This window comes from Numenius arquata, chromosome 20 (genome assembly GCF_964106895.1).
Source record: "Numenius arquata chromosome 20, bNumArq3.hap1.1, whole genome shotgun sequence".
In the NCBI taxonomy this organism is placed as follows: domain Eukaryota; kingdom Metazoa; phylum Chordata; class Aves; order Charadriiformes; family Scolopacidae; genus Numenius; species Numenius arquata.
This window is the reverse complement of record NC_133595.1, coordinates 1,481,981-1,507,273: the sequence shown is the minus strand read 5'-3', so window position 1 is coordinate 1,507,273 and position 25,293 is coordinate 1,481,981. Positions and strand designations below refer to the sequence as shown.

Genomic DNA, 25,293 nt, shown 5'->3' with positions numbered 1-25,293 from the left:
CTGCCATGAATTTAAATAAGGCTTTGCTGGACTTGGGGCTGGGGGTGACATCACATGGAAGAAGTTTTCACAAATCCATTTTTAAACAAGCAGCTGGAGGACAGATGGCCAACCACGTGCTCAATGCTACGGTTTCCACTGGTTGGTCACAATCAGGCTGTGCTGCCTTAGCCTCAAAAACGCAGCCGTCGTTAGCTGCTTTAATTAAAAGCAGAAAACCCGAGCCTGTGAGGACTCAGTACTTTGCTTGCACCACCCACTGGTTTCTGCTCGGTCCAGACCTGGAAGATGAGATCGTTTCTTCCAGCAGACCCCACTGTTTGAGAGGATGGCAGGTTTCCTCCTCTGAGGTTCCAGACTGGAACTCTCTCCCTGTTTGACCTAAGAACATCCACTCTTCTTGCTCTGGAATTTATTCTGGTGGATTTCCCAGTTGCTTTAAATTATGTTTCTGCAGAAAAGCAGTTTTAACATTTCCTACTCTTATGCTGCCTCTTCACAACAGCCCCCAAATATGCCTAGAAGGGTCAGGCATCCAGTTCACGAAGGGCATGGGCCTTACCTGGTCCTATCCAGGCGGTGACTTCTATCTGCATGCCGAAGAAAAGTTTGCCTTTTGAGGCATTTAGTGCTTTTTCCTGGTCCTCCTGCTGTCGGAAGAACACCAGTCCATACCGTTCCTCAGAAGCCCCGTGAATCTGCACCGATGTCACCTTTCCGTACTTCTTGAATTCGTGGAAAAGTCCATCTTTAAGGCTTGTATCTAAACCAACAAATAAAACATTAGTACTATAAAAACATTATTTTTTACCAATTTAACAGCACCATAAAAGACACGAATAAATCTGATCTTCCTTCTGAAATGTGACTTCACCCAGGTTAACCTGAATCTCAGTGTTCCCAGAAGTGCCTCTTTAATTTTGGGTGTTAATTTTGCCAATGTCAAAACCTTCTGGCTGATCTCTTTGCCTTGATTTTTAAACCCAAGAAACTACACACGCAAGGTTTCATGTCGCTAAAGCTGGCAGGGTGTGGTTATTAATTCTAAGAGACACCCAGTGCAAGATGAAGAAGAAATAAAGTGTTACTTCATTTATAATCCCACATGGATACTGCATGGAGCAGTTTTCCAGGGCTGGAATGAAGCACCCGGAGTGGAGATTGAAGTTACGCAGCGTTCGGTTCAGCCAATTCAGAAAGATAACGAGGCAGATTCAGCAGATATTGCAAAATCTGACTCATGACCACACAATCTGCCTGGGATCTGTGGGGTATTTACCTCGGCGACGCGTCACATCAAGGAGTATAACAGAAATAAAATCAACATCGTGAGGTACGCAGCTCACAAAGGGAATACATGTTATTTTAATTCAGCCAGCGCCTTTGTATCCATGAATTATGTTACAACTGTTTTATAAATGATCCCATGCTGTTTTTTTCCGTGGGATCTCTCCCGCAATCAGCACAGGGAACAGAGAGCCATCGTGTGCACTCCTCAGCGAGGGGGTTCTTGCATTATTTACCACGCATTATTCAATGCCGTTGCAAATCTGCTCATGGGTGTTTTAACATGCAACAAAAAACCCCTACGTTTTTGTATTAAAAAAGAAACTGAGGCAGGGTGAGAATATTTGGTCCAAGTTTTTAGAGAAAAAATTGCGATGCTTCAGGTTTTTCCCCAGGGAAATCCATGTTGCTGTTTCAAAGCACCAGCTCCAGCGGCTGGAACTGCTCGAGCCCAGGACTTGAGCTCAGGACCTGCAGCATTTCTCACCGACGGGCACTACTGACACAATTTCCCCACCGTCACACACAAACCGGGGCAGAAACAGAGAGAAAAACCCATCCTCGGAGGCAGCACACGGCTGCCACATCAAAGCCACAATAAAGCTTATTTAACCAGTCCCCAACCTGTTTCCTAGTCCTTTTTTCCCCTATTTCACTCCCCCGGGTGAAGGTACCTGTTGAGCGCACTGGAAGATTTTGAACCTTGATCCCAAAGCTTTTCCGGGGTTCATCCTTCTCCAGAGACGGAAGCAGCTGGGAGGCGGGCGCGGGGACAGCCGTCGACTGCACGGACCGCGCTGGGGACTCGTCGCTGGAGCTGCTGCTGGAGTCACTGCTGTCAACGGCAGGAAGGAAACCACCGGTGAGCACAGGGAGACGGCAAAGCGACCAGAGGAAAGGGGTATTTTATTTAAAAAGCAAAATGACAAAGAGTTTTTCCTCGTCTACAGGCCTTCCTCCCTCCTTTGCCCGATGCAGAAAATCCAGTAACGCAGCCCAGTTACACACAGGAATTTAGACTCATTCTACAAACATTCTCCTACAAAGCCCTCGGAGGAGACGGGCAGGGAAACGGAATACGGGTAAAATGTCAGAGATCCTGTTACGCTCTGTGACAATGGCGGAGATTTAATTAAGTGTAATACAATGTTGTATCGGCTTAGGAGCTGTGTGGGAAGACTGGAGGAACACAGAGAGGGTACACACAGGTTTGCCAGAGCCTGAAAATCCCTCCCAGCGCTCTCACGTAGGGAAAAGAAATATTATCGTGCTCTCAGGCGCCGCTGTCAATCCGAGAGTCGACCCTAGAGCTCTCCTCATTGCCTCCTGTGTATCTTTAAAATAATATCCGTACCTCTGATGATACAAAAACCTCGTGTGAGAAAATCACGGCAGGTTTTTTTTCATCCACCCGAGCAGATGTGTACGGAGCAGCAACACTATTCGCAGGCTCAGCCCCAACGGCCAACTTCAGGGTATAAAGAATTCAGACCCAAGAACATCTTTTATAAACAATAATTGCGGCAGAACAGGATTTGCATATTAGATCATCCAGGGAGTCAATCTAGTCCACCGACTCTTGACGGTGCAGATCGTTAGACGCTTCGCAGGAGAGTAAGAAATACAGAGAATAATGTTATTAAAGCTTGCCCAGTGGGAACACGTCATCTTTTTCAGTGGCTGATTTCTTCCCCGAGGCACGAGGGCTTATAACATCGCTAAAAATAATTTTGTCTGACATAACCCTGGAGACTCTCCTTCTCCATTACACGAGCAGCCTTCGAAAAAATTCTGCTGGAATTTTAACTGGGAGGCAGGAGGGGGGGGTGGGGAGATCTGCCACGTACAAAAATAACCCTGTCAGTTTTAAATTCACTGCTTTCAGTTTAATTTCTACATTCTCTCTACATCATATCAGAAAAACGATTAAGCAAGTTTATCTTTTTCTTATCTTAAATTATTTCACAGGCTTCTTGTATCCCCTCTTTACGTTAAACCATTGAACTTTTTCTAGTCTTTTCACAGGGAAACCATTTCAGGCTTCTAAGCATTTTCATGATTTGATTTTGTGACCTCTTTTACCACACTCCTTTTCTGCGGGTGTACAGTTTACACAGTGCCAGGGTAACGGGGACAAGAGTCATTTTTCTTAAAACATTCCAGGAAACTGTTTTTGCTTTCTTAATATCTCGGTGGAATGAGAGCTGCAGCACATCACCGAAAGCCCTTGGGCTCTGTCCCCGTTATATTTGGAGGTGCAGAAGAGAAGGCAATCTCTGTCCCAAAATGCTTACAAACAATCGAAGGGGGATATAAAAACACACCAGCCCAAACCAAAACAAAACAAATAAGGTCAAAAATGCAGAAGTAATAATAAACATGAGAAACTCTCCTCCCAGTCTCACCCTCTCATTCCAACCCTCCCATCCAGTTGATATCGAGCCTTTCCCACACTCCTGCTCCTCCTCCTCCGTCCCCTCCTCATTAATGAACTATTTAATTGCTAAAGGTGAGGGATGCTGCAATTCACTCTTTATCTTCTGCCTCTTTAGCCCATTCCCTCCACCTCCTATCGTTCTGCTAACCCTGGATGACCCCAGTCCTCATTAAATTGAAGTTCTTTTTGACAGAATTTTGGGGGAAAAGGAGGAGAAACCTGGTTCCGCGTGACCAGGCCTTCAGTAGTCTCAAGGGGTACCATCAGCGATCGCCTGCTGCTACGAAATAAACTGACAAAGACCAGAGAAACTTCTTTTAAGACGCAAATATAGTCGGAGAACGCGTGTGTGGGGAGAATGTGAAAATAATTCCCAAGCTGAGAGCAGCACCGCGTGGTTTCCCCTTCCCCTGGGGCAGGCTAAAATAAGATATTTAGGGCTGCAGCAAGTCTCTGCCCCTGGACGCATTTTTACTTTCCCTTCTCACGTCTTGATGCTCGGTGTGACGATCAACTGCGCACTTCCTAAAGCATTTTAAATATTCTACTTTGCTAAGATTGTACCTTTTAAGCAAGAGGCAGCATCGAATTTCTATTTAAGCACTGCTTTAAAATGGGAACAGGTTATTTTTAGCGTGGGTTGTTTTAGGTTTTTTTTAATGAGGATGTTTAAAATACGGTACATACTGTTAAAATCACAGCATTCCACTGGGAAAAAAAGATAATCTCCGGGTAACACCGTAAGACATCCAAGTGATGAAACAGCAGCCTAACGGGGTGATAAATTCTACAAAAGTTTGAATTCCACGCAGCTTTGGAAAAGGAGGATCATGCTGCTGATTTCCACTACTTTCCACTTCCCCAGGGAGTTTCAGGGATACACATCCCTGAGCAAATCAAGACTTTCTGAGACATTCCAGAAAAAAAATATCATTATTTCCTGACTGTCTTTTTAGAAAGGAAAAAAAAAAAAACCATAAAGGCAGTGAGAACAATTCCCCTTTCTTTAGGGAAAGCCTCATGGCTTTTCCAATTGAAGAAACGTAGTTATAATAATTCAAAAGTAAGTCAAAGGTTTTATGTTCTGTGAATAGGAGAATGATGGAAGAGTTAATTATAGCTGCTGTGTCATCCCGTTATAGCACAGAGCAGAATCAAAATAAAGCATCTGACAGTGAATTATATGTAGTCTCAAGCAGAAAAACAGAACTCCTTTTCAACTACCCCAGCTTTAAAAATATACAAAACTAAAGCACGTAAGCTGTACAGGGAGACGTTCCCAGAATATTATAATGAGAATATGGCTTTTTTTTTTTTTTCCTCCCCTGTGAGTAATTCTGAAAACTGTCCTTTGCCAACTCGCAGAAAAGAAGTTATTAAAAATTCTTCCAGCAAAATTCATTTTAGAAGAACAAGCTGGGGAAAGCTTAACACGGGAATAAAACAGATAGGTTAAAACATCAGCTCTGATAACCTTGAAAGTATTTCGAGTAATCAATAGATCTTGGGGCAGGCCAAAAACGGCGTGAAGAAAATGGCTTTATAACTTCATTTTGCGCTTCTGCTGACAGTATTAGACCCGGGGTGATTTTTTCCAGCAGCAGAGCGTGCTCTGGCACACGGCCTTTTCCCAACACGGGAAAACCTGCTCTTCAACATCCCAGTGAAGTCGGCAGAGCGGGATGCCAGCGCGAGGCGAACTCAAGCTCCTGAGCTGTCACAACACACGCCTTCCACGGAGAGGGAGCCCGCCCCGGGAATTGGCTTTTTGAAACATTTTACAGCTTCAGTTGCCTCTTTGGTGGTTTGCAGACTTTTTTCTGGTGACGTAGCCTCATTTATGAAGAACCTGAGCAATTAAGCAGGGAGGGTTTCAGATGCTCTTTTGTCCAGCCCAGAGAGCTTCTAAAATTAGTTTCACTCCAGCTTTTATCACGGCATCACAGCGATGTAAAAGAGAGACTTTTGGTTTTACTGGCGGCAAAATCAGATGGAAAACCTGAGCTATAAAGGAGATTGTTCTTACTTTAACAAGGAGGTGAACATGAAATCCTTGTCTTACACATGCACTCGACTAAAAGCATACTTTATGAGCCCTTTTAAAATATTAATCTCCCTTCCGTAATTGCCTACAGTGTTTTACAGGTACCTAGGACGCGTGTGTTCTTACTCACAATATTTATCTGTGCATCTTTTTCTATTAATCCAGATAAAAATCTCCTAATAATCCAGCCCTGAAGTTTCATCCATATGGACAGAGTCCCAAAGACTCAAACGTGTGAGAATTTAGCAACGGGGTTCAGGCCACAAAAACGAGCCTCGAACACGCCTGATTTCAGCTCGCGGCAGCTAATTCAGCGCTTTAGAATTTTCCTTTTCTCACTTTTAAGTGCAAAAACGACATTCCCAATTGTGGCGCGCGCAGCCCGTACGACCAGTCCTCATTCCCCCCAAAATCTCTCATTTTCAAGTAATTGCGTTTCGCAGCTCTAGTAATGAATGATGAAGTTATGCTCCGGTGATGGATGAAAAATGAAAGCGGTTCAGCGAAGAATACAAAGCGAGCCCGTCTCTTTGTTCCCCAGCAAAAAAAAAAAAAAAGAAAATGGAGATAAAAGGGAGACTCCAACCCAGTCAATGGAAGAGGACACACGCTGCTTCCCATCAATGGCAGCGGCGCTGGATCAAGGGATCTCACAACCTGCCCTACCCCTTCTGGAAGTTTAAAATGTGGGACAATCGTCATTTCTGCGGGTGGACTGGGGAAGGGTGAGTCAGCGGCAGGGGCTGGCGACCGCCCTCCTCAAGGCGAGCAGGAAATGCCGCGGCCTCGGTGGAAAATAAAGCAGAAAGAAGCGTTAACACACGCTGCGGGTGACGCCAAAATTCAGGTTTAAAAGCAAAACAAAACAAAACCAACCCCCGATCATCAGAGCGAGTTAAGGAACAAGCCGCCTAAAATTAACTGAAACCCTTTTCAATTTTCAAGGGAACACATGCCAAATTTCAGCAGGAAAAAAAATGTAAAAACGAAATGTTTTGGGTTTTGTTTTTTTTTTAAATAGCTGCCTTCAAAAAATGTTTAACCAGAACTGGTAAATGATCCAGGATTCTTTACCCAGAAATATGTGGAGCGATTACTTTTCTTCCTGCCAAAATTAACTGAAATCAGGAACCCTGCCTAGATCAGCTGTGATTCAATACCCTGTCAAAATAATCTCCGAGCGCGGAATTATCTCCCAGAAAGATCTGTTCAGGACAATAACACAGGACAGCCTCCCTCCGCACGAGTCCCCGCTGACGGCAGGTTGTTCTCACGACTGATGGCAGCGGCAGATTCCCAAGTCGGGTGAGGAAATCCAAAGTTTATGTACAGTCGGAAGCAACAGGAACCCCTCTTTTTTTCTGGTCCCTCCCTTTCCAGATCCGAGTGAAGTCACCGTGGATGATCCCTACACAAAAAACACCGGCTGCAGAATTCGGCTCCTGACAGCGCTGTACCATCAGCTCTGTCCAGAGGCACAAATCCTTGTGATACTTTATGTATCGGAAAGAAACTGCCAGTTAGATTTCTTGGATCTGGGAAAACGGCACCGGAAAATTGGTCAAAGTACCCTGAATGCACCAATGTGGGGTTTTTTTGGAAAAAAAGAATTAAAAAAACCTGATTATTGCCAGCCAACAACCAGTAAAAATATGATGCTAACTGCTTAGGAAAGGAAAACCTTAAAAAATACACCACATTGCATTCTAGCTATAGATTGCAAGTTCTTTGCCCATGACTTCTCTTCTGGATGAAAAATGATATATTGAAATAATATATGCACAGGTTTATTAGAGGCTGCTATTTCTGTCCCGCTATTAAGTACTACATGAACCTAAAAAGGTATTTAACCAGAATTTCCTCCATTCTCTACGCATGTGCAAGTCCAAAAACGCACATCAAATTACACGTAGTGCAATAAGAAGAGCGAGTAAATCCTTCCCACAAAACCCAGACACCACCAGGTCACTCCAACAATCCGTCCAGCTCTTCTGCCACGCTCGAGGAGGAATAACCACAATGAAAATTCGAGGGCCGGGCAGAGCGTTAGCAGCATCTCTTTGTCCGAGCAGATTCCAACCTCAATTTCTGACCTAAATACGCAGGTAGTTGTTTTGTACACGTGGTGTGTCCCACATAACACCAGTCTACACCAGCGTATTTGTAAGGGAAAAAAAACCCCACATTTCTCACATCTGCAGAAATAAATACAGCTTTGGTTTTTTTCCTAGTTAAAAGGAGTTGTTGAACCTGAAGTGAAAGGTATCAGCAAATCCAGGCAAAGATGTAAAGTTTGTTTGGATGAAGAGGTAAGAAGTCCTTACCGTATTTTGCAGACTACGGACGAGCAGCTGACGGGGTCCAGCCCACACTCACACCCCAGAGAGCTGGAACCGGGCTCCTCCATCTCATAACAACTCTTTACATTTTAAATAAATATATAAGCAGACTCCGGCTGCTCGGCGTGAGAGGGTGGAGAAAGCTGGGGAAGCTACACCTAATAATCTGCTCTCGGTGTAATTACCCCGTGCCCATCACCCCGGCCTCCAGCACCGTGGTGCAGAGCACGGCCGGGATGCGACCGACCGCACGACATTTTTGGCACCTTTTCAAGCCGCTGAGAACTCGCCACCCCAAGAACTTTGGTTTGTGCATGTCACACACGCAGCCTCAGAAGTGTTTAACAACACACAGCTACGATAAAACAATCCACCAAAGGGGGGGAGGGGGAAGGGAAAAGACGTACTGAACGCAAGAGTAAAATAATCACAAAAAGCACACAACAAATAATAAAAAAAAAGCATTTACTGCTCTGAATAAAGATTATTAAACACTGCAGACAAGTGGAATTAGGACATCCTCTTTCCCTCAACTTTTTCTGTCTTACCACGCCCAGGAAGGCGACTTAAGAAATCTCCTGCTGGGCTGGAATCCTAGATCGAAAGAAATGAAATTAAATACTGTTTAAAGGCCATGGGAAAGTAGCACAACCATGACAACTCGCCGTCGTTCACTGCCCAAATAACACAGGCCCTTCGCTGCGTTTTTTTCAGTCTTTGATCAGTAAGTTTTTTCAGATACAGTCTCCAGGTAGTATTTAGCATATATTTAACCCACGTCAAGTGATCGGCTTATTAATATCACATTTTAATTTCTGTGATAGGCCATATATTTACTTTAGTCATTTTATCGTGATGTCTGACACCTGAAATGAATCACGGAAAAGATGAAGATGCTGCTCAGAAGGACAGAAGACATCCCATGGATGATGGAAGACAGTTCCCATCCCCAGAACCACCTTCCCCCCTGGAGCCACACACTCGGAGAGTTTCAAGACAGCCGTGGGCTCCTTTTAATTCTTCCCTGCAACTAAATAATCCACTGCTAAAAATACATATGTTTATATTAATCCCTGTCTGGCTGAGGGAAGCTGTGCCCAACCCACAGTCAGTGTTACCACCTCGCTCCTTGACCTACGTCCCTCTGTCCTCAGGCTTGAACTTCGCACAGCCAAGAATAAAAACCACTAACCTGGGGGAAAAAAAAAGTAAATAATAAATGTCCTGGTTACAAACACATCAGCTTATCTACGTAGGAAACAGCTGACTCGGCAACCAACAGCTGGAAAGATGCTACTCAAACCTTCTGCTCCCCGCGCTGGCTCTTCACTCCAGGGATGGGTTTGGTGTTGAATTTGGGAGCAGCTGGAGTTGTCTCCACCACCACCACCGCCTTCTCTGAACTGGGAAATGGATGCTCCCGGGGAACGGCGGGACCGCTCAGGCTCCAGAAGGAAACCCCGGGAAGCCAGAGGAAATGCTTTCTCAGCAAACGGCCACGGTGACGGAGCTTGACGCTGGGAAAGATTAAAGTCATCGAGGCCTTGAGGGTGAAGTACAAAGCCAGCTCTTTGGCGCAGCTTTCCCACAATTAAACTTCCACCGATGCAAAGAGGGCAGAAAGAGGGTGGGTGTGAGAACGCGTGAGCCCAAAGAGCCTCTGGTTTTTAACATCACCTTCAGCGAGAGAATCCTTGGGACAAGAACCAGCCCCTGTGCGAAGTCCCGCTGCAGCCACCCTAAACCCCCACCTCCTCCCACCGCACCGGGATTCAACCAAATTATTTCAAGATCCGACGGGATGTGCCTGCGGAAGAGCTGCCGCTCAAGGCTCCCAGCACGGAGAAACCTGCCATCGCAGCCGTTTTTAAAAGAAAACAGCGGGGCAGAGTTCACCGCTACGGCGGAGGAACGGCTTGTTCGGTCTAGAAGAAAAATTGCTTTCACCCCTTTGGCCAAACTTAGCGTAATGCCGTTAAAGTAAACAGCTTTTGCCCGCTATCTGCAGACGATCTAAATTAATATTTTGTAACCGTCACCTCAGAGCATATGAAATCTTTTTTTTTTTTTTTTTTTTAAATAAAACACTATCGTTCAAGACTCACGGGAGGTAGGTATGTCTTAACAACCCTGCATTGCAGATGGAAAAAATCAGGTAAGAGGAGGCCAAGGGCTTCGCCCAAGGTCATTCAATGAATCACCGCGGGAGCAGGCGGAGGAACTCGATCTCCTGGCGCCCAGGAGGCCAAATCATTTCAAAATACTGAGAAAGCAACACTTAAAGGCGGTTTCCTAAACAACAACTGCACTGCTTTCACAAAGGGATCCACTAAGCATCTGTAAAAAAAGAACAACCCTACTCCAAGCGCTGTCCATAAGCCAGGGGAGCGAAATGCCATTGAACATGCAACCGCTGCCGCCTCCGAGTGTGTCACTACGTGTTTACTTGAGGAGTAAAAAGCGACTTCTTTTGCCTTAAAAGCCCTGTCAAATCATTTCCTGGGAATAAATACTTCTTAAAACAATTTTGAAAGCATTCGGCCTTAACTGTATTGAGATCATGTTGAGCACTGGATATTTTTCAGCAGAAAAGCCTTTTTCATATATACTAAAACCAAAAAAAAAAAGCACCAGGTCTGATTCATCCCCAGGTTATTTCAGCCTTGCAGAGGTTTAAACGCTTTTTTAAAAGCTGCTGGTAGATCATGACAAACAATCATAAAATTAATTCCATTTTTGTGTTTTAGAAAATCATCACGATTTTCCTTAAAAAAAAAACCCCCAACTCTGGCACTGTTTTTATGCCCGACATCTCATTTTTCTGGCCCCACGCCTGCCCCACTCCTTACCTGCTGCCCCACACCGTGCCCTCTTGCCCTGCCAAAAGGGGGGCGAGATCATCGCCTCCCTCGCCAAGACGCTGGGTTTTAGCGTTAGACAAAACGCTGTTTGTCGAAATTCCCGATCGGGAGCCGTTTTGAAACGGTGCATCCTTTCTTATAAACAAAGGGAATTGTTCTGGGGCTGGGAGTCGCGGTGCGAGGCCTGCCAAGACACACAGCTGATAAACAATGCCTCTGAAGTGAAACTGGGAACACGCGAAGCTTAATATAGAAATTCTATTTAGGGCAGATAACGCCAGGGAAGTTTAGTACTTCTAAAAATGGTCACCATTGTCCAAAGAGCAAAAGCTCAAAGAAAACGGGCAAAGCCACCCTAGCTCTCCATCAGAAATAGATGGATTTATTAAGGGTGGTTTTCAAAGAGAATTTCCATCTTCTACAGCCAGTCCAGCTTCAGAGTCCTCAGCACAGGAAGGACATGGACCTCTTGGAATGGGTCCAGCGGAGGGCCACAAAAATGATGAGAGGACTGGAGCCCCTCTGCTGTGAGGACAGGCTGAGAGAGTTGGGGGGGTTCAGCCTGGAGAAGAGAAGGCTCCAGGGAGACCTTCGAGCCCCTTCCAGTCCCTCAAGGGGCTCCAGGAAAGCTGGGGAGGGACCCTGGATCAGGGAGGGGAGCCATGGGATGAGGGGGAAGGGTTTGACACTGAAAGAGGGGAGATGGAGATGAGATGTGGGGAAGAACTTCTTTGCTGTGAGGGTGGTGAGAGCCTGGCCCAGGTTGCCCAGAGAAGCTGTGGCTGCCCCATCCCTGGAGGGGTTCAAGGCCAGGTTGGAGGGGGCTTTGAGGGACCTGGTGTGGTGGGAGGTGTCCCTGCCCAGGGCAGGGAGGTGGCACTGGATGGGCTTTAAGGTCCCTTCCAACCCAAACCATTTTATGATTCTAAAGAAATGCCAAAGAGAGAAAGGGATTCACATGCTTTTTTTTTGGTGGCTTTTTTCAAAATACCCTTTTAAACCCAACTACAGCAACTGGAAGATGCGCAGGAGCACTTTGTCAAACCGGAATGGTAGCTGTTATTCTCACGTAAAGGGCTCCTTAAAATGGAAGGCCTGGGAAAAAAAAATGTCATTTGTGTGATCTCAGCCGGCATACATTATGAAAGAGAAGACATTTGATGAGTTGTATGCTAAAGGATTAATTTGCCATTTAAAAATGCAGAGAACAGATGGATCTCTTGGCTAGGACTATATTTGGGAATTACTTCATTTTCAGCCCACATGCAAATAAAAATACAACTAAAAGTAGAACTTTCTGTGAAATTTCACACGGGTAGAAAAGACTTAAGTCACGAAAATAAAAAAAACCTGACAATCTTTGTATGGAACAGGTGAAGCGCTGCAGCCTAGCGAATGGGTATCATGTTGGAGGGGAAAACATGTCTTGTAATGCCAAGCTGAGAAATTAAAAAAAAAAACACACACAAAAAAACCCCAGTATCATATGACAGTGGTTTTTGGGTTTTTCTTTGAAGAGTAACTTCTGAAAAAGCACCCTACTGGAATTTAATTCATCAAAATTAATCATGATTTAGTGATTAAGCCTCTACGTGGTCAAAAGTCCAGGGACTCCCCTTCCCAAAAACTCCTGGGGTAGTTCCATCACAAACTAGAGATTGTAAAGCAAGGATGAGGACTTGCGATATTTGTGGGAAAAAATGCAGAAGTAGGGAAAAACACACATGAAAAATGCCTTATGTCCTCAAAACTCCCTGGATAGAGTGCCTTCATCCCCCTGGCCCCCACCCCACATGGCGGCGGCGGCACATGGTTCCTGGGGCTGGGAAAGGAGGAGCAGCGTGAGGCAACTGGAGATTACGGGAGGGGAGAGAAGTCCTCCCAGGAATTCCCATACGCAAAGCCTTCGTGCCCCACCTGCACGTTTCCCTGGTGGGATTTAGACTTTAAAACCTCCAAACCATAGCAGGACGGCGAGGCACGGTATGCAGCCACACACACAGCGTTCATTAAACACCCTCCTTTTTTTTCCACACGTCGTTTCTCAAAGTTATGGGGCAACTGTATACTAAAAAGCAAACCCAACATAAACTACTTCTGAAATAATAGGTAGATAGCATCTACTTGTTGGAGGAACACAACAAACCCATTCCTCACTTCCCTCCGCCTCCAAACAAACAAACAACCAGAAAACTCACACCCAGCAAAGCCCCGATCGACCGGCGCAGGATGCCTTCGGTGTATTCCCGGGCACTGAAACGGGGATAAACACACCTCCACGCGCCGTTAGAAAGCAAAGAGGAATAGAAAATTTGTACTAACCCGATGGCTTCCTTTCTGCGACTATTCATCCTTCACAATCCAGACAGCAGGACATACCGAGCAGTAAACAAACATGGAAGGGAGGGACTAACTTCAAAGCAACTGGGTAAATCTTACATAATTTGAGGGTTTGAGATCTTGCAGCAACCTCTTACCGAACAAGGTGTCAGATGATACGAGGAGGTCAAACCTGTAGCTGCCAGAATAAGTAGGGCACATTGCATCTCTCCATTGGCCCCAGCCCGGCACCGTTTGTCCGTGAGGACCCTGGTACCGCTCGTTCCTGGGAATTCACTTTCAGGAGGAGAACAGAGCCTTTCTTTCACACCTTATCGTGCCAGAAAAGCTTTCTACTCGCAAACGGACAGAAGATAGTAAAATACGTGAACGCCCTTATTGCCAGGATCTGCGCCTTAATTCCTCTCCTGATTTCTAAAGTGTTTGATGAGGTTTTCATATTTTTCCCTACGTATAAAACCGATGAAGATTATCTGTGGAAAATACAACACAACTGTGAAAGAAATGAGGAGACGGCCCTGAAAACCACTCGTAGAAAGGATTCTCCAAAAGGTACTTTTGCTGCCATCCTAGATTTCCGAGTAGCCATTTCCATCTAGCCAAAATCATCCCTTTGAGCTAAATCAAGCAACAACCCACTGAACCCCGGATATTTTTCCAAGAGAAGTGTTTGAAAGGCTCCAGGTTTCGCTTCTCCCAACAGGAGAGAGGGCTCGTGGCTGGAAGGAGACGGGGTGTTTGGTTCTGAAACCCAGTAAACACCGGGAAACAAAAGAGCAGGTCCCCTACCTTTGTTACAGGATTTGTGCGGGAAGGAAGGATTCACAGAGAAGTCTTGTTTCTTAATGCCACATACACTAAAAGGGCTATTTTTGTTCTTCTATCAGGCACTTAATAAATAATAATGCAACATTTTCATGGGTTTTATTAATATGGCACCTACATAGTGCACGTCTCTCTCTTCCTCCTTTTGAAAACTCAGCTTTTGCTTCCCTTAAAGATTTTTAAAAATTAGGTCTATGTCCTGGCACACAGAACTTGTCTCTCCATACAACACCGAAGCTCTCGCTTCTCTCCCAGTCTGTGATTTTCCACTCGCAAACGTGTGGCACCCTCTGCTCGGAGCGGCATTACCAGCTGACCGCGATGATCTGGAGAAGGGGATCTAATCGCCCGCTAAGAAGCTTTCACGCTTAAAACCTTGATGCCATCATTAGTGGTTTCAGCGCTTGAGATGTCGCGGACAGACAGCGCTTGATGCTTGGATGTTACGGGAAAACCTAAGTGCATCAGTCACACGGTTCATTCAATGGGCAACGATCGAGGGATTATAATTTTTTTTTCCCCGCTAAGGTTTATTTACCATTAATTCATATCCTTAAGACCTTACTTTAAGCACAGCATGTTCTGCCTAAAGTTGTTTTTAAGGTTAATGTCCAGGTCTCACAAATACACCTCCAAAAGAGCTGTTAGGTTTAAGGGGAAAGAAGGTTCTCCTCCCGAAGGCATTACAGTGCCCTCATCCACGCCTCTGGCAGAGCCAAAATCATCCTCTTCAGGAAAAAAAAACCCAAATCCCTGTATATTTCAGTCCGACCTTTAAGATGTGAAGGGATGCTCTGTCTGCGTTTTAATGGAAAGACGTATGACTGAACACAGCCAGATTTTTCCTTTGATCATCATAATGACTGGTATTTTTTCAGGAAGCGTTCAATACAGCCTTCCCCCTCTGCTATTCATCCCTCCACGTGAATATTCATTAGAAATTATTAAACTGCCCATTATTCTAAAGGTCTTAACGATGGGAATCCTCTCCCCCACCTCTGGGTGCCTGTAATGTACATCTCCATGCGAGCTGTCTAGACTCCATCAGCAGCTCAGACGAACAGGCACTTCTCGACTCTGATCCCTCTCATCTATTTTAGCCACGAGTCACATCCCAGTCGTGTTTCTCTCGAAGAAAGGGGAATCTGGCCCGTTCCGGCGGGAGGCGCTTCCCCCTTTCCCTGTTTTGTTAGGGCTTTTTTGGGGGTTTGCTTTCCCCTCGCTCCGCCGGTGCCCGGCAGGAAGAGAAGAGGAGGCAGATTTCTTCCTGCCTCGGGGATCCCTCAGCCCAAGCTTCTGAGCAGTAACGCGGCCGGCTTCAACTTCCCTGACCTCAGCTAATTCTTTCCTTCCCTCAGCCTACTCAAGATGATTAAGCAAAATACTTGGAAGGAAATCAAAGCCTTTAAAAAACGCAATTAGAAGTGACCATTTTGTTAATACACGCGCGCGCGCCCAACCCCAAAGTCAAACCCAATCTCCCAACAGCACCAAGACCTTCCCGCGGGAAGGCAAAATCAATTCTCAGCGGCTCCCACGGGCTTCAGGAACAGCCCCAAACCAGCAAAACTTCACGAGGACAAGGTGTCCCCTGAGGCTGGCGGGAGCAGTGCCTTCTACACGGCTCAGGCTTTTCCCACCATTCTTAAAAAATAAAATTAGGAAGACCTAAAATTGCCAAAGCTCACACCAGGTACCGGCTCCTGCAGCTCTCCACAGGCGACTCAGAAATGTCAATTTTAGAACACGGCAGGTCTTTCTTCCCCAGCAGAGGATAGGGTGAGTCGGTACGAGGGTCTGGATTTAGCCACCAGAAATCTTCATATTTCCTCACAAAGGCTCTGAGCTAATTGCAAGAAGCTTTTACAGCATTAAAAAAAGTATCTCTTTAACAGAATGCAACACAATGAAGTCGTTTGAGATGATCTAAATAGTGCATCACTGTAGTAAAACAGATACATTTTTGTAGGACCCATTTCTACCCCCCACATGATGCATTTTTCAACCTGAAATTTATTTGGAAAAAATAAAAAAGGATCTCTTTCTCTGCCTGTAGAGGCAAAGAAATCAAATGCACGTTGAAAAAGCAGCAGCAGTTGAGCTTCTGGGCCCCTCGACAAAGACTGACAGACCAGATTTAGATAAACACCTACTTCTGCAAATTTAGGAAGAGGCTTAATTGCTTTGTTATTTAGAGCCAGCAATTACCAACTATTATTGGGAACACTGCAGGGAATGGGGGGACATTAATTGCCACAAAATGTCCACTCTTTTTGGGGCAGCTCACGCAAGGAAAAATTACGTATAAAATAAAAAAGCCATTTAACTTGGTGTTTTAAAGGATTTTATTGTATATTCATACGAAAGATGACGGGTGGGTTCTTCCAGAGGGGCTAGAAATGTTGAAATTTCTATTTTATTTTGCAATTACCTCCTACCTGCTTCATACCACAGCAAGATGTGGGGGCAGGCTCCAAAATCGCCCCTTTGGGGGGATTCTTCCTCTGGCGGGGAAAACCAGTGCTAATTTCTAGAACGGGGAGTATGTACGGGGCTGAAGGAAGGTTTTAAAAATAAAAAGTGACCTGGAACTCGAAGGTTGAGCCGGAGAGACCAGTTCCCTCCTCCCTCAGACCTGGCTTTCACACAGGCGCTGCCGTTTCACTGCGCAACCCCCGCGCTTTCCTGCGCTGCTGTGAGAAACCTTCACGCAAGAGCGAAAGCCGCTGCAGCGTTAGGGGTTGGGGGGTTTTATAATTTTTTTTTTTTTAATTTTTTTTTTAAAAGAAAGGTATTTTGTAGAAAGCGTAGGTGTTTTCACCCGGCGGGTTTGCCGGGCGGCTGAGGGGAGGCGCGGGCGGCCCCGCCCCGGGGGCGGCGCGGCGGCGGCGGCGGGCCCGGCCGGCTCCCGCCGGTTCAGACCGGTTCTCCGCCACAAACAACCCGTCCCCCCCCCTCCCGCTGGCTGAGGCGGTCCCGGGGCTGCGCGACCCCCCCCTCACAAAGGCACGGCGGCGGGGAAAACACCCGCCTTTGGTTTCCACACACCCGGGGGAGGCGGCCCTCCCCGGCCCCGCCGCCATTACAGCGCCGGGCTCCCGCCGCCACCAGAGGCTGTGAAGGCGACCTAAAAGCCAGGGATTTTCAGCGCGAGATAAAAATCTATTATGCAACGCACATTTTTAATAGATTACTCTAGAGTATACAGATGAGGTAATGCGAGTTGGCGCCCTCCCCGAGCCGCTCTGTCAGCAGCTCGGCGGCGGCGGGGCTCGGGCGGGAGAGGACGGCGCGGCCTCCCTCAGGGCTGAGGTGACTGATGGGCTGTCGCCGGGTCCCCTCCCGAGGGGACGGAGGCACCATTTGCTCGCCAGCTGCGAGGAGATCTTAGATCCCGGCCGATAGATTGCCTTTTTTTTTTTTTTTTTTTTCCACCGGAGGATCTATTTATGTGTAAACATGCACGTACAGGTAGGCTTTTTAGGCCGTTTTTAAGTAGGGAGTTTAGTAAAGGATCGCTTTCTGTATTTAAATCTCAGCACAAAAATATCTCCTCTGTCTTCAAAGCTATCTGAAAATTTTCTGCCTGTGCTCAATTTCAAGAAACTTGATATACTCCCAAGGGTAAAAAAAAAAAAATGTTTGAGAGGATGGTCTAGGTTATATTTAGATGAGAAGCAGCACAGGCTGACATCAACACAAACACAAGAACAAAGTGAAAATGCTCGACAGTCGGTAACAAAAACCTGAGAGCATCTGAGTTGGATTTTTTTTAATTTTCCTTTCCCTAATTCACATTTCCCTGCACACAGAGAACATCAAAGCAGCACATGGCTTTATGTGAACAAAAGGTAAAGATTAGGTGTTTCACCTGACTCTTACAGGATTTACTGTTGCCTTTGTGGTAATTGAAAAGGCGGCTTCCTACTCTACACAAAGTTTTTTATTATTTTTTTTTAATCTTCGCCTAATTCTTTTTCCCATAGAAATTGGAGCATGCTCAACCCTGAAGCCTCTCGTTTTACAGAAAGAGAGATTAAAAATATTCAGGTGATCTCTGCAGTGCAAAATTTCTGTGGAATTACTTAACATCACCAAAGGCCATCTCGCAGATTCTTAAATAAAGACCAAGCAGCTGCATTTAACCTCATTTTTCCTGATTTTTCAGCTGTCCCCAGCACATGAGGCATCTCTCAACCCACTCCAAAACCCTAAATCCCATTCTAAGTCAGTGATTCATCACTCGCTGGCAGACAAACTGAGCGGAAAAGAGGAGATGAAGACAATGGCAGGGAAAGGTTTGCATTATGTAATGAAACTAAATTCACTTTTTTCTACTTTCACTTCAGTTGTTTAAACAGGCTACGAAAAGTCCCCAACAAGACAAAATACACTGCAGCCTCCACGGGAGGTTTCAGGGAGCCTGTTTTTCCCATGATTAAAATTCTCTTGGCAGTATTTTTCATCAGTTTATTTCAATATTAAGACACATAAAATAACACATGCGTATTCCTTTCCAACCGTAACTCATTGCTCCAGAAAGAATTTCACCACAGAGAAATCTAAAATTAAAAAACAATCTCTAATTACTTTATGAAAGCCTGGCCCACTTGTCTTTAAAAATTTAAGTAGAGCTATCACAATTATTGAAAAAAAATTCCATTTTCAAACATTTATACGTGCAACTTCTCGCCACTGCTTTATTTCAGCAGTACTGGAATGACTCTGCTCTGCCTAGATCTTGGTGAAAATAAAGTCGCTTTGTGTCTAAGCATAAGTTTCTTTTTTTAATTCCAGAGCAAGATCTATTTTACATCACAAGCTATAGGAAATTATTCATATCCAGTAAATCCTCCAACATCCTCGACACCAGACAACCCAGTAAGTGCTATTAAAAAATAAATCAGAAGGCGAAAGGAAATCTCAGGTCACGTATCCGTAAACTTCCACGCACACACACGTGCGGTGTTCACACTTGCACGTTCTGGTACATCACCTATAGGAAATCACCCGCTTCTGCCAGGAATTTGTAAATAAAAATCCCATTTCAACAAGGTGCTTCGCTTTTAAGAGCGAAAAGGTCCCACCGCTCAGTGCCATGTGGTTCCGTACATCGCGGCAGCAAAGCTTTAAAAATAATCGCTAACACATGGAACAGTAAGAAATGTGTAAAGCCATTTGACATTACATAACTGAATAAAAATGCAGAGAAATGGTGTGGGTTTTTTTTAGCACAGTAGAACACCTCGACAAGCAGCCCAGAAAAGATCCTTTTCTACCAAAAAAAAATAAAGGGGGGGTTTGTTGGTTTTTTTTACAGGAGGTTGGGCAGGGCACAAACAAAATCTGGTTTGCTTCCCATGGGATCCCGCAGCTTCCATGCACATGCAGCTTCTTCCGTGACACAGTGCAGAAAATATGTTTGCTGATGTATCATTTGTGGTGCGCGTTCCAATCAACAAAACAGAGAAATTCAGGCTTCTGGTGGCGGAAAATTCAAGTATCATTTTCAGGGTTTATTTTTTTACTCTTTCAAGGTGATTAAAAAAAAAACCCAAACCCCAACGATCTCTTTTCCATAACGTGGGTGGGGAATGAGAAATCTCACGTTAAGGCAACTTCAAAACGCAAACTCTTCCTCAAATCCACCCGAGAAAGCGGCTCCCGCAGAAAACATTTGCCTTTACCAGCTTCAGCCCCACCTCGGGCAACTCCCGAGAGCCCACAAAATACACCAAATAAAGCCCCGCTTCAAAGCATATGGTTTATTTTTACCGCATTCTTTTTGGTCTTATCTTCTACGTTACTCTCTTGCAGCTCCCATTACAAATCCCCTGTAAAGGCCTCCGAATATACATTTAAAGCGAAGTTTAGCTGAGATCCAACGCGACAAACTCTGAACCTTTATGAAATAAAGGCTTTTTTTGGTTGTTGTTTTTTTTAAAGCAATTTGTGGAGCATCTTTCCTTACGTTATTTAATGAAAATCATCTCCATTTAACAAAAGTCTTATTTACTTCCCACAGCTCTTTGAAAACCACAAGGAACAAAGCCCCAGCTTCTCCCTCGCCACCTTTCTGCTGGTTTTTCACAGCACCTGGAGGACGTACAGAAATTCCCACGAGCGTTTCACACCCACGAGCTTTCCCAGGCTCCGGCGTTGTCCCCAAACATGGGCAGGAGCGTGGGTAAGACCCAACCTCTCTGAGCAAACACCAGAGCTTCCACCCCGCCAGCTGAGACAGACATCACGAGACTTGAGTGACAAAGCTCTTCAAGAGGTACAATTTCAGAAGAATTCAGCGTCACAAAGACCTTAATAATTCCACAGCGTCGCAAAATTGGCCATTTCCACTTCTAATAAAGCCCTAAGAGCATCTGCAGTTTGCTAAAACCCCTGAGAACTACTACGGAAATTGCAAGAAGCAATTCTTTCTCAGACAATAACAAACCGTCCTTAGTTATTCCAGATAAATCCCACCGCAGAAATGAAAAATAAGATACACAATTTGGTAAATCAATCCGGGGATGACACAGCCACAATTTACTACCCACGATACGGAGACGCAAAGGAATTTCTGCCTGGTCTGGGTAGGTGCAACCTGAATATATCGCACAGCAAGTGGGAGCAGTACAAAGGGGGTGAGGTAGCTTTTGCCCAGCACAGGGGACGAGGGGGATTACATATTTACATCGCTGAATTCAAAGTGTGTTAAAAATTAATCAGAAAAGTCCACCTGTGCTTTAAAAGACTTCAAGGCTGGGTGGGGTTTTGCTTTACAACGTAAAGATATGGTTAAATGTTTATTAATATCTGACTCATTGCTTAGAAACATGTAAAACTCCTTTCTAATCCTTCAGAAGGAGATATATTATCCACCAGATTCTATTCCTTGCTCTATTGAATTTGAGTTTACTGCATTAGTAAGAAAAAAAACCCGTTTATTTCCCTTTCCTCCCAGAGTATCATCTACTTTTCCATTGCTACAACTAGAAATTGCCAAGAAAATGAAACGCTAAAGCACAGCAGACACCGCTTATCTTCCGATTAAATCTTTTAACTTTGTTCAGTGGGATCACATTTAGTTCTCTCAAATGCAGAGCAGTATTTCACCCCGTCTCGACATCCCAACAATGACATTTTATAAATATTATGAGTTTCCTGGACTCCCCTCCATCCATTCTGCAACAAGCAAAGGAGCACCAGAAGAGAGATTTTTTTTTTTTTTTTTTTCCCCCTGCTTAGCATTTTTTTAAGTCTTAAATGTAACCAGGCCTCCTTTCAACTCATCTTCTCTAGGTTTTTTTTAGAGACCTCTGGAAGTCTCACCGATTTTTTTTAAGCTGTAATAAGTGTGAAAACCTTTGGCAAAGGGTTGTCTTTATCTAAGTGTTAAGATCTCATTGAGAGAGAGGTGCAGAAATAAACAAAACAAGCCTTCAAAGCAGCCTAAAAGCCATCTCAAATATTCCAGAGGCGCCTCTCTCTCCACCCAAGACAGGATCTGGATTTCTAAATCCAGGAGAAAACATTTTAAAGAAGTAAATAAATCTTTGCACGGTTCTTTAGACAGCGGGAGTGTGGGGTGAAGAAATCAGAAGAGGAGAAACTGATTTCCTCATCTTCCCCCCTGCACGCTCTCCCCAGTGTCAGCCCATCCAACCCTTCCACAAGGTCCAGTGGTCAAGCAGGTACGATTGTACGAGAATAATTACCTTGATTAGAGAGTTACCAGTGGTAAAATTCCATTCCTAGTGATAATCGAGCGTTAAGTATTTATTATACTGATATACTTATTTACTTAATGAATATTTTTTGTTTTGGAAAAGAACTGGTATGCAAAGGAACCGTTTCCAACTGGAAACCCTTCACCAAACAGACCATAAAACATTCACGGGTGCAACGGTAGCTTCTTGGTTTCCACTCTTAAGGTGAATTTACTCTTTAAAAGGTAACTATCTGAGAGGTATTCCAACATTAATTTTGCAATTACTAAAAAAAAAGCCAATTACTGGCTCTAGAAGTCTGATTTTTTTTCCTGTATGTAGTTTACGAAGCCACACAAACAGGACTATTGTGGCTGTTACAGAACAAAGGACATGGGTTTATCGCTGGGAAATGCATACTTGGGCTTGGGTTTTGTTTTTTTTTTTAATTTTTCCAAGCCTACAATTTTTGCTGTGAGGCAACAGGGGGAAAAGAATGGAAAGGCAACACATCAACCTTTTCAACATTAGTGGTGGTAGGGAATGAGAGGAAACTGGACAATAATAATCATTTCCCAAAATATTTTAAAATGCATCCTGTAAGAAGCAGTCGGACCTTCAAATTTCCTTATTCCCTCACTCAAGCCAATAAAATATTTACCCCATTCTCCAAGCAGCCAGGGATGCCTCATGTCCGCACATCCCCGCTTTGCCTAACGAGCGCCTTATGGATCCTCCGCAGATCCACCACGGAAAATAATTAACAATGGCAACAGCATGCTTGGTGCCAACTCAGCCCTTTTGCGTTTCACACCAGTTTAATTCTACATCAATGAATAACTCTTTGCCCCCAAACACCGCCTATTTTCACAGCCCGGGCTCGCAACTTCCTGGGACAACGACCCGCAACTCCCCTCCCCGGGCCGGTGGTGGTGCAGAAAGGCGCGGTGACCTACCTGTCGCTGCTGGTACTGCTGCTGCTGCTGATGGAGTCGCTGCTGGAAGATCTGCTCCGGGACCCGCTGCCACTGGGGGAGCGGGTGGGCCTGGAGGCCTGGCTGGCCAGTCGCTGCGGGGACTGCGTCCTGGACTGGGAGGAATGCGGCGACCGACTCCGGCTGTGCTGGTAATTCCTCTCCGGCCTTCTGCCTCGTACCTCCCGTGTAATATCATCCCTGTAGATATCCCTGTGTACCACACTGGGCAATGTAAACTGCTCCCGGGCCCTAGGTTCGTAACGGGGGTCGTGAGCGTCAAAACGGTTTGGACTTCGACTCCGAGAAGTATAATAGAGCCCGTGTTGTAAAGTCCGCTCTCGAGGATCTCTATAGTAATCCTGATCGTAATGTCTCGTCCGATCAAATCCTCCCGTCCCCCGCTCATGGTGTCCATAGGCACTATGTTCATAAGCACGCTCCCTGTTATCTGAAGCCCTGCATTTAGGAAGGGGGAAAAATATTTCATCAGAAAGGGACAAGCACAACTAAAAGCAAATCATGCAAACATTCACGTCAGCACTCAACTTATTTTTGCGACTGCTTCTCCGCTAAACAGCAATAACCTATCAAGCAAACACTGACAAACTTAAAAACATTTTTACTTGACTTCAAAGTTATATTCATATATGATAAAGCTGAGCAATCATTTTGTTTTAATCACAATATCAGGCTTTCATGACCAGCATCTTGCCTGCACAGGAAAAAAATGCTGCTTTCCAGTGCAGAATCCTCATTTAAGTTGCATTGGTGGGGTTTTTTTTTTTTTTCTCTTTTAAATTCAGTAAACAAGAAAAACTTCATGTTTGCGGACATCATAATTAATTTTTTTATTTCCCCCCCCCTTCCATTTTTGCTGAAGAGCTTCAAAAAATTTTCTGGAATTTGTTAATTACTGGAGCTCTTCTAATTATCCTTCGGCAAAAATGGCATCGCAAATTGGGGCTGTAGCCATGAAAGCCTCCGTGCAAAGCATGACCCAGAGGTAAGAAGCTGCTTTCAAAAGGGGTAGCGTAACCCATAGAGAAGACCCAGAAAATTAGGGGGTTTTCTTGTAGCTGTTCTAAAATATTTCATCCTCTTAGAGGGAATTTTGCTTTTATCAGCACTACACTCGATTCTATCGGAGCTGCATACGCTAAAGAAATATATATCTTGATTACTAATGTCAGAATAATTAAATTGCAAGGGTGCAGGCTCCCAAAGGACCCTACACAAGGAGGAGAAATTAAATTTTTCAGATGTTTTTGTTTGTTGAGACTATTGTTACTGCAATCACAGAATTTGGATCTTGACACACGCACTACTTTCAAGGAGCTAAGGTCTGTTTTCTTTCACTATTTCCAACATTTTTTGTACGTCAATTGAGAAAGGCTTTATGTTCTCAGAAAGTTAGTGTGATCTCTCAAATAAAGAGATAGTAAAACTGACAGATAAAGCTAAAAGGCCATTACAAATAGTTTAGTAGTCTAATTTAGACAAGTACCAGGATGGTATATCTAAGTTACGTCCGTAAAATGAAAGCTCAAGAATGATTACGTTGAATGTTTAAAAAATACTTGCAAAATTCTAAATATGTCAGGGTAGCCAAAGTCAATTTAAAAATTTAATTATCCCTCTTATGAAGGACATTTCAACCTTTTTTTTTTTCCCAGCCTTCTCTCTCAGATTCTTCCTTCAGAACCAATTATTAGTCACTTCAATCCCTGAATCCTAATAACCCAATTCTGCCTTGCGCTCCCTCCTCCTCTCCTGCATCACAGCTCTGCCTTCTATTTAAAATGGCAGAAATATTTCAGGTATCTTATATAAACTGAAAATGGGATTTCAATCTTTTTTGATTAGCATCTCAGGAAATTCCTTCCATTCCTTCTCCAATGAATCACCGGATCTTTAATCCTCTAAATATATTCATCCTCTGTTGTTCAATTATAACTCATTTTCAAGGTTTCTATAGAGCTAGCTCATGTTTTGCCTGCATTTTTGCTCTCACATTGTATGTAAGAAACTACCTAACCAGGGCAACAGAATTTCATTAACTTGTATATATCCGCTCGAAATTCATTGTTGCCTTTTCTATTTTCATTATCTCTCGCTCACAACAACGGCATTTTTTGAAAGGTATTTGAGGATCTGGCACAGAAACATGTCTCTTTTTTTTTTTTTCCCCCTTTTGAAGGACCGAGATCAACAATTTTATAAACGATTGCATTTAGCGTCCTATAAAGTGTTAATCAGTGAAAGCTGATTTAATGAGGTAAGAGAAAAAGCAGTATTTTCTAGAGGGTTACTGCTATATAGCTGACATAAAAGAACAAAGTCCTTATCCATGAAAAGGACACAGAAGACAGACAGAGGAGCTAGCAGAGCTGAAAATCTAACGGCTACAGTGCTTTTTTGATTTATCTATTAGTACTAAGTACTACTGGAGTTAGTGGAAAGAGAGGGTTTGACTTGGG

The 25,293-nt window shown here is 44.4% G+C and overlaps 1 protein-coding gene across 2 annotated transcripts in view; it reads right to left on the bottom strand.

Moving 5' to 3' along the window:
* SPEN (spen family transcriptional repressor) overlaps positions 1–25,293 on the bottom strand; it is a 69,005-nt gene that overhangs the window by 23,052 nt on the left and 20,660 nt on the right. For both annotated transcript variants that reach the window (XM_074161665.1, XM_074161666.1), the window contains exons 3-5: positions 22,796–23,272; positions 1,962–2,122; positions 563–763 (exon numbers count right to left, since the gene is read on the bottom strand). In XM_074161665.1, coding sequence (XP_074017766.1) covers positions 563–763; positions 1,962–2,122; positions 22,796–23,272 — 839 coding nt within the window. The remainder of the gene's footprint in view (positions 1–562; positions 764–1,961; positions 2,123–22,795; positions 23,273–25,293) is intronic.